The 16,545-nt window shown below is 38.1% G+C and overlaps 1 protein-coding gene across 1 annotated transcript in view; it reads right to left on the bottom strand.

Moving 5' to 3' along the window:
* The window catches only part of UGGT2 (UDP-glucose glycoprotein glucosyltransferase 2), a 166,037-nt gene that overhangs the window by 106,198 nt on the left and 43,294 nt on the right, over positions 1-16,545 (bottom strand). Inside the window, exons 10-12 of the mRNA XM_080660862.1 lie at positions 15,344-15,404; positions 8,033-8,124; positions 3,970-4,120 (exon numbers count right to left, since the gene is read on the bottom strand). Coding sequence (XP_080516988.1) covers positions 3,970-4,120; positions 8,033-8,124; positions 15,344-15,404 — 304 coding nt within the window. The remainder of the gene's footprint in view (positions 1-3,969; positions 4,121-8,032; positions 8,125-15,343; positions 15,405-16,545) is intronic.

Genomic DNA, 16,545 nt, shown 5'->3' with positions numbered 1-16,545 from the left:
AAGGCATAAAGTATTAATATTATAACATGGTCATTCCTTTTTCTGATAAAACATTTTCAGAAAAAAATCTATTATTGAGCTTAAAAATATCCAAATAAAAGGAGACTCTTGCCAATGAAAGAATATAGTCTAGAGAGTAGTAAAAACAGCTACAATAAACCTTGATAACAAGTCAATTAGTATTCTAGAAAATATGAATAATAACTAATTAATAATTTAACTGACTTTTCCTGAGTCTGAGGGCTTTGATATTCATGGTGCTGCTATCATTCCATGATTCTTAGATGGTGTACTAAACTTGTAAGTGGGAAGGATACTTCAGAGCAAAACCCTTTGATTTTTATATCAAACAATTAGCAAGACATTGAGAGGTTATGTTTTTCCTCTTAAAAACATGTTTTCGGATCATACAGGGGTAGGCAAAAGAAGGTTTACAATTGTAAGTACATGAGTTTATTCTTATATTATTTAAATTACTGTATTTATTTGTATTACAACTATAAACCTACTTTTGTCTAATACATAGCCACAGCTAAAAATTTACTATTTGCAGAAAAGAATGAAAAAAAACTCCCAAACTACCCATTAAATCACATCACCCATTAATAACTTAGCTTCTTATCCTATGTCCATCTTTTCACATGATGACCTCATATGTCCATATTTTTTACTTAACATGCGAATACAGTCATTGCCCTTGATTACAAACATAATATTAATGTCTGAATAATACTCAATATTGGGGATATATAATTTACAACACTTGTTTTATATATAACTCGTTTCTATTTTGTTTTAAAAATATGCAATGATGATCATATTTTTGGGTATAAAGACTTTTCTCTATTTCCTGCTATTTCTTTATGATCATTTCTAGTTCAGAGTATATGAACACTGAAAGGGCACTGCAGCCAGAATTTTTAAACAGGCTATGTCATTTAGCACTCTCTTTCCACATGTCCTTTATCCTCCTTTTCTATATCAAGTTGCAGTTTTTATTATTAATCTTAAGATAATCTTATTGCATAGTAGTTATTAAGATAGTATTAGGAATTTAAAATCTTATGTTGTTATAAATCATTTTGTCATCCAAATGGCTTTTGGGAAAAAGGCTTTTGACCTGTTTACTGTCACTTCAAACCCATTTTTACTAAAATCTCATTAATTATAATGGCTTTCCTTGGTGAGTTTTAGTTACATAATCTTATGTCATATAACACTTTTATTTTCTCATTCTAGTAGTTATTTTTTTTATAATACTGTTAAATCATAATGCTGATAAGAACATTCTTATATTGAGTATGTTATAATTACAACTAGAGGCCCAGTGCACGAAATTCATGCACGGGCGGGGGGGGGGGGTGGTGTCCCTCAGCCCAGCCTGTACCCTCTCCAATCTGGGACCCCTTGAGGGATGTCCGACCGCCCATTTAGGCCCAGTGGGATCAGGCCTAAACGGGCAGTCAGACATCCCTCTCACAATCCAGGACTGCTGGCTCCCAACTGCTTGCCTGTCTCTGCCTGACCGCCCCTAACTGCTTCTGGCTGCCAGCCTGATCACCCCTAACCAGTCCCCTGCCAGCCTGATTAATGCCTAACTGCTCCCCTGCCGGCCAGATTGCCCCTAACAGCCCTCCCTGCAGGCCTGGTCACCCCCAACTGCCCTCCCCTGCAGGCCTGGTCACCCCCAACTGCCCTCCCCTGCAGGCCTGGTCACCCCCAACTGCCCTCCCCTGCTGGTCTGGTCACCCCCAACTGCCCTCCCCTGCTGGCCTGATTGCCCCCAACTGCCCTCCCCTGCAGGCCTGGGTCCCCCCCAACTGCCCTCCCCTGCTGGCCTGGTCTCCCCCCCACCAACTGCCCTCCCCTGCAGGCCTGGGTCCCCCCCAACTGTCCTCCACTGCAGGCCTGGTCCCCCCCAACTGCTCTCCCCTGCAGGCCTGCCCCCCCAACTGCTCTCCCCTGCTGAGCTGGTCTCCCCCAACTGCCCTCCTCTGCGGCCCAGTCACCCCTAACTGCCCTCCCTGCTTGCCTGATCGCCCACAACTGCCCTCTCCTGCAGGCCTGCCACCACCCAACTGCCCTCCACTGCTGGCCTGGTCCCCCCCAACTGCCCTCCCTGCTGGCCTGGTCTCTCCCAACTGCCCTCCTCTGCCAGCCCCATCACCCCTAACTGCCCTCCCTGCTTGCCTGATCGCCCACAACTGCCCTCTCCTGTAGGCCTGGGTCTCCCCCAACTGCCCTCTTCTGCCAACCTGGTCACCCATAACTGCCCACAACTTCCCTCCCCAGCTGGCCATCTTGTGGCGGCCATCTTGTGTCCACATGGGGGCAGCCATCTTGTGTCTTGGAGTGATGGTCAATTTGCATATTAGTCTTTTATTAGGTAGGATGATCCCAGAGTTTCATTATTAAAATTATGTTTTATAATGAGATAAATATTTAACTAACCATTGAAGGAATATTTATATTTACTGAGTACCTACCAATAACAGGAATATATTGGTGAGAGAAAAAAAATGGATAAAGTTCCTACCTTTACGAAGTTTAGATAGTCTAGAAAAAAACAAAGACATCAAAAAATCATAGGATAAATAAAAAATTATAACTGTGCTAAGTATACAGAGACTGTAGTTCTATAACATAATAATTATGTATATATATACACGAGAGAGAGAGAAAAAGAGAGAGAGAGAGAGAGAGAGAGAGAGAGAGAGAGAGAGAAATCAGTTAGCTGATTCAGCAGGCCTGGGCTGCTCATACCTTGTACATTCTCAAGAAAGGCCTGTTTTTGTGATAAAGGTTCTCTAGGTTGGCTTCTGGGAATTGAGCTCTTGGGATATTCTACTGATAGAGTTTTCTGCATGCTTAGGGGCTTGCTGCATGCTTGATGTATGATTTATGATCAACACCTACTTTTCCTTTGAGCTTCAATGGCTAAGATCAGTCACAAGCCATTCTATGCCTATATAAGGTACTCCTTTTCAAAACTCTGAACTCCCAGACTCAAGTGAGCTTCCCTAGTAAGTAGCACTTTGCATGTATTGTCACACATTGAATTAAGCATGTCCTGTACAACTACATGAGGAGCAGATTCCTGGAAGCTTGCACCTAGTTTCCTCTGGACTCCACCCCATGTCCTCTCTCCCTCTGCTGATATTACTGTGTACTCTTTTGCTCTAATAAATCATAACCAAGAATATAACAATTTCTAGGCTTTTTGAATCCTTTTTGCAAATCACCAAACTTGATGGTACTCTCAGACTCCTTGGTATAACGTGTATATTAAAAAATTATCTAGGATAGTTAAGGAAAGCTTCTCTCAGGAAGTACTGCTTGGAGTTGAAGTCTAAAAAAAAAAAAAAGAGTTGGCTGGATAGAGAGGAAAATTTGCTTTCCAAGCATGATAGAAGGGATAGTGGTGAAAAGAATATTTCATAGTTTTAGAAATTAAAGGAAGTAGACCATTTATAGCCTCATAGGCCATACTAAGGACTTTTTTTATGCGTTAAGTAAAGGAGAGCGATGTGATCAGATTTCAAAAATTTCATCAGCTACGTATATTACACAAACCAGAATTTAAGAGCCCACTTGAAATTGTCTAGGTAAGATTTTCATTATATTAAGGTAGCAATCTTACGATAATCAGATGTTAACTGTTATTTTACTGTTGCTATTGTTCATGTGGTAAATTTGTTGTTCTTGTTTGTTTTGTGTTTACCTTTAAAGCTGGAAAGGATACTGAACTAGTGAGCAGGTGCTCTTGTGAGGAAATGCAGAGAATATGGGGAACGGGAAAGAAGATACGAGAGTGAGAGGGGATGAATCAGTATTTTCACTTCTTCTGAGTTCTGCTACACAACCTCTTTCAAACAGCTTAAATTTATTCTGATGCCTGACAAGATTTGGCTTTATACTGAGTCTTAAATCTACTAAAAGTTTTAAAACAGGAATTACATAAGCACTTACCATTATTGAAGAATGCCTAATATCTAATACATAGTTATTGTCCCAAACATGTGAATTTAATTTTAAAAATTCACTCATATCTTCTCCGTTTATCCCAAGCTTGCGAAGGCCATTCATCATTTTTCCTTCTAGCTTCAGCATATCCAAAATACTTCACATTTAAATAAAAGAGATAAGTTTTATTTTGATTTTCCAATATTTAAAATAATCCTACCAAGTTTATAGCTTTCTCAAGCACTAGAAACAATTTTCACTGGTATTTTTATTAATAGCAGGAATATATATATATATTTAAATTAAACTCATTAACAAATAAGGCAAATAGTTCTAATTAGTTATCCAGATTAAAGTTATGTTGAAAGTTCCTGTTGTTGTTTTCAGTGGTTAACAAAATCTTAATTAAAAGACAGACAAGAAACAAGGTATGTTGATTATATTCCTTACCAAAGAAGAATATGCTCATTCCTGAGCAAGCCCAAAATAAAGGGAAAAATATACTGTTACTCTTTTGACAAATCTACTACAAAAACAAGATCAAACATGACCTAAAATATAAAATTTTAGTATAGAAAAAAATTGCTTTGATAATAACGTCTGGTCAAACCAATCAGGATCATAATAAAAATAGAGTATGTCAAGATTTGCTCTGTTATATAGTAAAACAGTTGCAGAAAGATGGTTCTACCATGCAGCAAATTTTAAAGCAAAAGTAAAACTAAATTATAAAAAAATTAGTATAGAGAAAGCACGAAAGTTCACATGTTTAGAATAATATTAAAATTCCTAATTACATATATAATTTGACAGCTCTTAAACCTGATAGAAAGTATTACTGCTAAAAATAACATCAATAAATAACCATATTGACTTCTCCTTTCAGAAATGAATGGAATCAGAATAAAGCACTATATGAATTTTAGAATATAGTTTTCAGGGAGGACTATAGATATCCACATTTTAAAAAGTAGAGATCTAATATCTAAACTCCTAAAAAAAGCTATTTTATAAGCTGTTTTGAAGCTGACCTGTATAACTTTAGCTCTGTATGTCTATCTCCTAGGCCGCTCTGTTGACTAATAATGAGTTTGTCAACCACTGTCCTAGATAGTTCTGACCACTGCTTTACAAAGGAAACTTTTTACCCACAAAATAAAATCTATTAGGAGACAAGTGTGATCAAAAGAGCACTAGTTTGTATGTCACAAATTACCAATCTAAAAATAAGATTTAGTTTGGGCTGAAACACTACTTCATGTATGGCTTCTTGAAGTTCTTAATTTCTTTAGTCTAAATTTCTCACTTATAAAATAAAAAAAATTTGGATTGCATTGCCAATGTTCTTTCCATGTTAAAAATTTCATGATGCATACTGATCAGATACTTTACATAGTAGAATTTAAATGTTCCCCATGGATTTTGTAGCTATGATCTTTGTTACCTCATCCAAGTTTCCAAGGAAAAGCATTAATAGAAAATTAGATAGTTACAAGGTAAGCTGAAAAAAGCATGAGATTTTGAATCCTGCTACTATTTGCTAGCTGAGTCCTTATCTTTGTATATCTCTCTGAGTCTTCGTTTTCCCATCTATATAAAGAGAACAGTCATAATCACTTTATAGAGTATTAGTATTACATTAATTTACTGCTGGGCATACTGTTGCCCTCATCAAGTATTTGTTTCCTCCTTGCTCTTCCTACATCATGAATTCTGTATATTGATTTTAAAAAACCCCACACAGGTTCTTTAAATATGCTAGATTTACTTATCAGTAAAACTTGTAACTCTCTATTTCTAAATAATTTATCATGCTTCTCTTTTAAATACTTAGTGATTATCTTTATATTTACTTAGAACCCTTCACTGGCCCTTGAGATAGAAAGCCAAAATTCGAAACCTGGTTCCAAATCTGATCTTTACCCACCTCAGTGAGCTCAGTTTCCTTCACCTCCTCCTCTCTCCGGTCTGTCCATATTAGATTTTCCATTTTCTCAAATATACCATGCTTGCAGAATCTCCACTCCTCCATTTGCCTGATTCATCCTTTAAGTCTTAGCTTAAATATCACTTTCATGAAGAAATCTGATATCCACTGTCCAAATGTTCCATCAAGAACAAATTAAATCTCTGGAGTTATAAACTCCCAAAGCACTGCACTTTATCTTTTATGAACCTTATCACACTATAATTATTTATTATCAGTTATTCCTCTAAACTGTGAATTTCACTTAGGCAAGACTTCTATCTTGTTCACCAAATATCAACCTGTTTCTATAGAAAAGTAGGCACTCAGATACTGAGTTGAATTTTAATACTGAATTGATTTTATAATATTGAATCTTAATGTTGCTGCATTAAAATACGTATTTACTAAGAGGCCAAAAGAATTCTGAGCCAGATAACTTCATTAAGATACAGAAAAATTTACACAAATGGGGATATCAAGACACCTTTGTTCCTTCCTTCTTTCAGCATCAGAGGAAGAAGGGGTAGGCCATGGGGCATAGTATCAGTTCTCCACAACCCAAAAAGGCTATGAGAAACAGACGGTAGGAAGGAAGTGCAAAATAATTACTTACTTGCCCCCCTGCTTTTTTTTTTTTTTTACTCCAAATGGACCTCTCTCTAGATCCAGGATATGACTTCAGTAATAGGACATTTTTCTTCCTCTCCTCTTCCCTGCATCATTTCCTCCCATTCATTAACCTCTTCACACTGATTTTACCTACATATTCTGATCTTTTTTCAGATTACCTCTTTAATTATTTACTTTGAAATAAAAATGTCAGAAGATAAAAATATTCTCACATATTTTCTTTTCCTCTAAGGGAATTATCATACCTTCAACTAGTGATCACTTCAATGAGAAACAAAAATGTATCACTTGCCGAAACCGGTTTGGCTCAGTGGATAGAGCGTCGGCCTGCGGATTGAAGGGTCCTGGGTTCGATTCCGGTCAAGGGCATGTACCTTGGTTGCGGGCACATCCCCAGTGGGGGGTGTGCAGGAGGCAGCTGATCGATGTTCCTCTCTCATCCATGTTTCTAGCTCTCTATCCCTTTCCCTTCCTCTCTGTAAAATATGAATAAAATATGTATTTTTAAAAAAAATGTATCACTCACCCTGCAGCTCACTAATTACCATGTGGAGGAGCCAAGGGGTTGTATTTGTTGAATAACCGATACCTTTATAAATGACACATCAAAATGTTCCTGCTATGAAAATTTCCCCATACACTGACACGGAAAACTTTCTACAATCTATGTACCACTTCACTGCTTTTTTAAACCTGTTTTCACTGTGCTGAGCACAGATGTACCTTTTGTCCCCCTGAAGTTTATAGGCCAGGAGCTAACAATTGCTCTATTCTTTCTGTGTATCTTAGGTAATCATTTTCCCAATATTAGTTCTAAGGATTCAACTAAATAAAGAGAAAAGCACCATTTGAACTACCTACTCTACTTCTCAGTTTTTCCTGTACTTTCCTATATGTTTACAAACTGGTAAGAAAATACAATAAACATTTAATTAATTTAAGTTCAATAAAATATATTCAATTGACTTAAAACTGAATGTCTGAACTAAAGTATTATGTTTGCAACATTTATTTTATATTCTAAATGTTAATTTTTAAAGTACTTTTATGCTTCTCTTTAAAAATAAAATAAATTCAATGATTTCTCTTCTTTTGGCCCATGACTGATTTATGGGCCAGTGGCCATGAAGAATAAAAGACTATCTAATTCTGCCCTGGGGCATTTTTGAATAATTTTTTTTTAACCTAAGGGAAAAGATAGCACCTGAATTCTATAATTTCAAATTTCCTTCCTGACAGATACAAGTACAGTTTTCTCAACAATTGTCTCCAAGTTCTCTCCCAGTTCTAACATTCTAAGACACTTAAGAGAGTATTCTACAAAAATAACAGGTGTTTTATACAATCAAAAACATGTATTTCTTTTACCTTTAAAGTGATTATTTGAATTTTGACAAATACTACATTCAGGACAATATTTACCTTTATATAAACCATAATTATCGTTTGTATCTATAATTCAATACTTACCTAAAGGGATCAAGAGCATCCATGTCAACACGAAGTCCATTTATATACAGACGAGCATCACCTGGTTGAATTTCAAATCTATTATGAAGATCCTTGAAACAGAGCAGAATAATAAATAGCTAACCCAGTGACATAAAATATCCAGCTATGTCAGGAGTCTGCAAACAGATAGTAAATGTTTGACTTTGCAGGCCGTACCATCTCTGATGCAACCACTCAACTCTGTCCTTGTAGCACGAAAACAGTCAAAAACAATATATAAAAAAAGGGCCATGACTATGTTCCAATAAAACTTTATTTATAAAAACAGGTGGCAGGTTAGATTTGACTTACAGGTTGGTAGAAGTTTGCCCCCCTGATCTAGTAATGGTCATCTGATGACAGATTTGAGACACAGATACCTGAATATTTTTATTTTTCAGTATGTGATATTAAAGTTTTAATGATGCAATGATTCCTTGATTCCTACATTTTATCAGGTGTACCAGTAGATAATGTGGATTTTCTTCAATAGATGGAGTTACACATATGTTGATATATATGCAATTTGATATGTATGCTATTTTGTTGTATTGACAACAAGCTTCAAAGCTTCATATGTCAAATTTGCTGAAGGTGTTAACATCACAGATATTTACACTTAAAAATGTCGAATTTTGTGCCAAAAAAAGAGCATCTGTGGGAAGTTTTAATTCATTACTTTATTTTGAAGGAAAGTGCTGCTGAAAGTTATACTATACTTTGGGAGCTTATCGTAAACATGCTCCATCTCAAGATACTTGTGAATGCTGATTTAAACACTTTAAAAGTGATGATTTCGATGTGAAAGACAAAGAACATCCAGGTCAACCAAAACAGTTTGAAACCAACAATTACAAGCATTATTGGATGAAGATGCATGTCAAACTCAAAAACAGCTTGCAGAAAGATTAAATGTTGCTCAGCAAACAATTTCTGATTGTTCACAAGCAATGGGAAAGATTTTAAAAAAAGGAAAATGGGTGCCACATCAACTGAAAGACAAATGGAAAACCGAAAAGTCATCAGTAAAATGTTGCTTCAACGGCACAAAAGAAAGTCTTTTTTGCATCAAATTGTGACTGATGATGAAAAGTGGATTCATTTTGAGAATCCCAAATGCACAAAATCATGGGTTGATCCAGGTCAACCATCAACATCAACCTCAAGGCCAAACCGCTTTGGAAAGACAATGCTCTGCGTTTGGTGGGATCAGGAAGGTGTGGTGTATTATGAGCTTCTAAAACCAGGTGAAACTGTTAATACTGATCTCTACTGACAACAAATGATCAATTTGAACCACGCTTTGATTGTAAAATGACCAGAATGGGCCAGAAGACACGGCAAAGTAGTTTTGCTTCTTGATGACGTACCATCACACACTTCAAAACCAGTTAAAGACACGTTAAAAGATCTTGCCTGAGAAGTATTAACCCACCTGCTATATTCACCAGACCTTGCTTCTTCAGATTACCACTTGTGCCGATCCCAATGGCACATGCACTTTCTGAGTAGCACTTCAAAACATGTGAAGAAGTGGAAAATTGGGTCTCTGAATGGTTTGCCTCAAAACAAGAAAAGTTCTACTGGGATAGTATTCACAAATTACCTGAAAGATGGGGGAAATGTGTAGCTAATGATGGACATTACTTTGAATAAAGCACTTTTGATGTTTCTCTTGAAATTATCGTGTTTTCTTTGATTACAAAATCCGCATTTTTAACCGGTACATCTGGTATATTGTGAGTGTGTGTATGTGCGCTCACACACTTAAATTTGTTAGTTGGCACATTCCTATCCTATCTAATAAAAAAGTAATATGCAAATCAACCGTCACTCCAACATACAAGATGGCTGCCCCCATGTGGACACAAGATGGCCGCCACAAGATGGCCAGCAGGGGAGGGCAGTTGGGAGGGCACTCTCTGATGGTCTTAGGCTCTACAGCAGCGGTTCTCAACCTGTGGGTCACGCTAGCAGGGTCACCTAAGACCATCGGAAAACACAGATATTTACATTACGATTCATAACAGTAGCAAAATTAGTTATGAAGTAGCAATGAAAATAATTTTATGGTTGGGGGTCACCACAACATGAGGAACTGTATTAAAGGGTCGCGGCATTAGAAAGGTTGAGAACCACTGTAAAGACAGATAATGAAATTAACTTGAAGAGATTCAGAGAAGACTTGACAGAGGTAAATTTTTCTGTATGTTTATCACTCACCATGACAGGTGAGTTACACAGAGAGAAGAGAGGAGGAACTAGATTTGTAACAGGAGAGAAAATATTTCCATTGGATTTATGCAGAATGCTGCCAAGGGATTAAACCCTAACATGTGAAGGTTCATAGGTAAAATATTGATTTGTTTTAGCTCTGTCTTGAGCTCGCCAAGGACTTCATTTGGTTTAGGCAACTCAATTATAAATGGACAGTACACCAAGCACACAATCTACCCTACATTGCTAATTCCCTCAGGAATATTTAAGTCAAGCACAGTCCCTTGAACAAAGAAGATGCTCAAAAAGGGTAATAAATTGAAATTAATTGCTGAAATATTGTCAGTCTCTTGGAGACTGGTACAGACAAATCCTTTCTCATTCCCTTTAGAGAAGTAGCCTAAATCCTGGCAAATTACCCTGAGTGTATGATTTCAGGAAGCCTTTCTCAAATCAAGGGGTAAGAATTCAGTTTCCAGCAATATGATGAACCAGAGATCCTGAAATCCTCCTTCTAATAGGAAATGTAAAAAATGCTAGTTTAAAATATTAATAATGTCCTCTAAATGAATGGTTCAGCTTTTAAAAGTAAAAATTTCACCTATGGGCAGAAAAGTAGTAGAAACACAAGTTCAAGAATGTGAACAATTTTAGGTCCCTAAAACTTTGGTTTCTAAAGTCTAGTCTCAAAAGGACAGGAAGCAAACCCTTGGGCTCACTGAGTGCAGAGTGTAGGGTTAGAGACAACCTTGTGCACACAAAGAAGTGCTACACTCACAGTGAAAAGGTGACCTAGAAAACAAAACACCCTGCAGAAACAGCACAGAAACTTGGTGATCTCACCCTGGTTGCAAGGAAGAACAAGTCTTCCATAAGAATTCATTGCTTCTGGTTTACCTTCATATGGATTTGAGGCTATATTTCTCACTATTTTAAGATCCAAAAAAATATACACAGAATTTTTATTTAATGTGGAATGAAGTTGAGAGTGCTCTTAGCCTTTGAGCAGAAACAAATATAAATTCCTATGGAAAAATATGGTATTGTAACATATCCCTTTAACAACCAATGGAGCTGGGCTATTACCTGAAGCTAAAAATTTCCAATTGTTTGGATATCAGATGACTGGTTGAGCTTTATAATGGTAACTTGGTTTATAAACAATTCTGGAGCACCCCACACAGAAACTATATGCATTCTAAATTTAAAATGTGAAGTCAAATCAGATATAAGTCTTAATATAGGAAGGTGGTGGTTTTTTTTTCAGGATATGAAAATAAAGATTCTCTAAAAGAATGTTTTACAGAGGAACTTTTGGAGAAGTTATTCCAATCAAGGGAATTTTTCTAGAACTGTAAAATTCTCATACATTCTAAGTAATCAGTTGACATAATTAGAAGAGGTGTGAACTTGTTTTTGGATTAGATATACTCCTTTATTTAGGTTCTGTATTTAAATATCTCATCTGTTTTTTTTATGTTACTATGTAATTAAAACAATGTTTCATACTGCTGAAGCAAAATTAAAAAGTTATCAGAGTACCTGACCTCCCCATTTTTTTCCTTCCTTCCAAATAAAAAATGTCATGGAACATAACAGCTCTTACAATAAATAAAACACACACACTGGATTAACATTTATTTTTAAATCACCAAAAGCTGAACTCTATGCAAAATAACCAGAATCATTAACTTCATAGGGAAATTTGCTGTACTTTGGCATTAATGCTGTTTTCTCCTGAATAAAACCAAACTAACAATCACTATACAACCTCAGCAGTCATAGTTCCTCAATAATCTTTGCATGAGTGCCAAGTTAAACTATATAAAAACCTATACACAAAGAAAAACAAAGAAAAACCAAAACTATACACAAAGAATTCTTATGCTCATTTTAGGACCTTCGACCCTGTTCTCCAGCCCCTATCCATGGCCCTCGGGGGTATCTGTTTTACTTCCCCCTCAAAGTTTTTTGTTCATCCTTTTCTGGTATTCCTTTAAGCAAATACGAATACATACAAATATATATCTTGTTTCCCCTGCTGTCTTCCACACACAAAAGACAGCCTTACCAAAAGACTTCACTATCAGACTTTGAATACTGTAAATCTGGCATCTCAGTATAACTCTGATCTGTATTTCTTATTATGAATGAAGATAATGTTTTTCCATATTCAAAGACCACTATTATTTTTGTGTGTGTGTGAACTCTCTGGTTACATGTTTTGCAGCAGTTATGTTTTACAGGAATTGTAGTGTTGCTGTATATGGATGAGATGTAAAAGTGACATACTTCCAGGAATGATGTGTATGGTTCCTAACACCCATGCCCAATGAACTAAGCATCTATTTCTTTACACTGTAGTTGTCACCATCAGAACAGCTAATATTTATTGAGAGCTTACTTTGTCTCAGTGTGGCAGGCACTGCTGGCTGGCTCATCTAGCACCATCCCTAACCCACTCCTCCTCTGCTTGCCTCAATTACTAGAAAAGTAAAAACTGACTTTTCTACCCTCCCTTGCAGCTAGGGAGAGCCACATTACAACATTTTGGCCAATGAGATGAAAGTCAAAATTGGCTTACATGCTCCAGGAAGGCTTTAGTGAGGATGCCTCCTCTGCTTAGAATTCATGTAAGAAGTCTGGAGCTGTGGCAGCCATTTTGCAACCAGAAAAGGGAAAAATTCTGCCTGTGGCCACATACTTTAGGACGTCTTTTATGGGAGAAGATTAAACTACTTTTTGGGGCCCTGTGCATCTGGTATTATATTACTTAAAACCAAATGAGTCTTATGTAATAAAACCAGACAATGTTCTAAGCCAGGAGTCGGCAAACTGCGGCTCGCGAGCCACATGTGGCTCTTTGGCCCCTTGAGTGTGGCTCTTCCACAAAATACCACGGCCTGGGCGAGTCTATTTTAAAGAAGTGGCGTTAGAAGAAGTTTAAGTTTAAAAAAGCCGGGGCCCCACCAGCAGGAGAGGGGATCTCAAGGCAGGTGCTGGGCGTGGAGGCCACGGGGCATAGGCTACCAAGGAGACAGAACTGAACCTCACATCACCCTGCTTGGCCCCGGAGGATGGCTGGTTAGCCAGAGATGGGTAAGATTCCTCAGGGAAGGAACAACCTAAGAAAGGCACAGTCGCAGAGGGGCCATCAGGAGAGAACTTGGGGGTCAACAGAGGTGGGGCACAGACCCTCACCCCCCCCCCCAACTTCGTAGGGGCCTGAACCCTCACCCCTTCTGAGGGAGGTCTCCTGCCCCCATGGCTGCTTCACTTCCCATGCCCAGCTCAAACCGGGACCCAGGCAACAGACAGAGACTTGGCTAACAGCAGCTGCCCTCTCACTGCAACAAGACTTGTTTGAGTTGTCTTGTACCCATGGTGTGGGGAAGTGGGTTTTCGATATCTAAATCCAGCCTAGCACCAGGAATGCTCAGGGTCTACTCAAGAAGGCAAATAATCCTTTCCACTAATATTTACAGGGTAAAATAAGATTGCTGTTAAAGTATTAAATTTGACAGTAAAATAGTAGTTAAGTTCTCAGACTAATTTAAATTGGCTAATTGAAATAAGTGAATATTCTAGAAAAATTAATGGTACTGGACAAAAAGCTGTTCCTAAGTGTTAACTAAAATTTTTATTGGTAGCTCATCTCATGGTAAAATTGCGTAACATGTAATGAACCTAAAGCAGTCATAATTTAGTGCAAAAAATTAAAATTTAAAAGCTATCAAGACAACATTATAAAATTTCCAAAAGCCTCCTAATATTTAAGTAAAAAAAGGGGGGGTAGTAGAAGAATATCATGTAAGGAAAAATATCCTGTAAGTAAATTACATCTAGAAAAGTTTTACTTTAGAAAATTAACTTTCATTTGAAATGCTAACAGCAAGACACCCATGAAAAACGCACATGGTGTCAAAACAAGCCAAAGGAAAATCGTTTGGGCAAAAAAGGAAAAAGGATCCCAAGTCAAATTTATAGAAAGGATTCCTTTATTAACTTTTGGTCGAGAATATGTTTGTATATTTTCAGAAAACAACTCCAAGACCATGTGGATTCCTGCAATAGAATATGTTTGTATATTTTCAGAAAACAACTCCAAGACCATGTGGATTCCTGCAACAGAGAGGAATTGACAGGACTGCTCTAGCCATGAAGACATAAGAGAAACAGTCCAGAGATGGAAGACGCTGACGACGCCTTGCCATACTAACAGTCAGCAGCTGTGCATCGCTGCAGGTTGCCCAGGACCAAACCAGAGAGGGTCGGACCTGCATTACCACCATTTGTCCACCATCCAGAACTGAAATATCATTGCTGACATGTACACATAAGGAACTGTTTGACATTGAAATTGGGACTCAAAAGAACTGTTGGCCCAGAAAGAAACTCACTACAGACTGATTCATTTGCCTCTCAGCATAACCATTATTGCTTGTCTCATTTTTGGTTCTTATAAGTGTATTTCTAGTATCACATGATCTCACTCATCTAGGGTAAATAATGAACAACATAAACTGATGAACAAAAACAGACCCGGAGACAGGGAAGCATCGATCAGACTGTCAAACTTCAGAGGGAAGGTAGGGGAGGGTGGGGGTAAGGGGGAGAGATCAACCAAAGGACTTGTATGCATGCATATAAGCCTAACCAGTGGTCACGGACAACAGGGGTGTGGAGGCATGCGTAGGGAGGAGTTTGGGATGGGAATGGGGGGATGAGGACAAATATGTGATACCTTAATCAATAAAGAAATTTAAAAAAAAACTAATTATGAGAAACAATAATTAACTCCTATTCTTTATTCTTTATCCTATTAAAAAAACCACACTACATCAGCAAAAGATTTGGAGTATAGGGTGAATAAGCAGGTAAGTAGAATATATGTCAGGAACTACCAGCAAAAATTACAGACTGTAGTAGACAGTACAAAAATGGAAAAACTTGAACTGTCTTAATAATCAAAAAGTACAAAAGAGCATTTTCTTTTTTGTATGAAAACTGAAGATCCAAAGTCTGAAACAATGATATGACTATAGTAAATTTAAAAAAAAAAGGAATTCAAACCTGTTGATTTTTCTGTATTTCCTTCTTCATATGTTGATTTATAGAAATTCTGGTCAGAGATCTGGGAAAAATAAATACTGTTATAACTCATTTCTCCTTAAATGTTTAGGCCTAATCTATAATTCAAGGTAATATAATACTTCGTGTAAGAAACTTAACAACTCCAAAGGCTTCATGACATTTCTATATAGCCTATTAACAAGTGGTACAATGGCTTTCATTTGACAAGGGTATGTGCTTCAGATGGAACAGAGACTGTCAAAAGTTCATGTGTACTAACTGAATGCATTAGGTATTGTCAGACTTGCTTAATTCTAGATAGTTATTTTTCAAAAATACTTGATTAAAAATGCTATTTTGTGTTGTTTTATTCACACAGAGAAATTTTGCATGAAGTTATCAATGTCATCAATGTGTATCAATATAAACAGGTAATTTTCAGAATATTTGCACACAAACAATTTTGATTAATCTGGGATCTTTACCATAGAACATCCTATATAATAAAAGGCTAATATGCAAATAGACCAAATTGGTGGAACAACCAGAAAAACCGAACAACCGAACAACCAGTCACTATGACGTGTGCTAACCACTAGGGGGCGTGTGTGAAACATGGCGGGAGTTGTCTGCAGTGGGATGGTGGAGCAGGTGAACAGGGGCGCCAGACCAAGGCAGGGCACTGGTTGCTGTCATTGGGGCAAGCCTCTGGTGGTTACTAAAAATTCTTCGCTCCCGCGCACCACAGTCCTACCTGGTGCTCGTATCTACTGCCAGTGCCGGCTCTGCTTGCACCTGCTGCTGGCACTGGAGCCACCACTCGCACCCACTGCCAGTGCCGGCCCCGCTTGCACCCTCAGCTGGTGCTGGAGCCACTGCACGCACCCACTGCCAGTGCCCGGTGCCAGTCCCAATCACTCATCACCATCAGCAAGTGCGAGCAGCAGCTGCTTGCCCTGATTGCCCCTGAGGGCTTTTCCACCTCCGTTTGCTCCTGAGGGGCAATCGGGGCAGCAGCCGCCACTTGCACCCGCTGATGGTGCTGGCCCTGCTGGCACCTACTGCTGGCGCTGGCCCCAATCACTCCGTGCCATCAGCGGGTGCAAGCGGGGCTGGTGCTGACAGCGTGTGGGAGTGGCGGTGGCAGGAGCGGGGCTGCTGGAAGACAGGAGACCGGGGGCCACAGTGGGAGGGGCCAGGCA

Source organism: Plecotus auritus (assembly GCF_963455305.1).
Source record: "Plecotus auritus genome assembly, chromosome: 3".
NCBI lineage: Eukaryota > Metazoa > Chordata > Mammalia > Chiroptera > Vespertilionidae > Plecotus > Plecotus auritus.
This window is presented reverse-complemented; position numbering and strand designations above follow the sequence as displayed.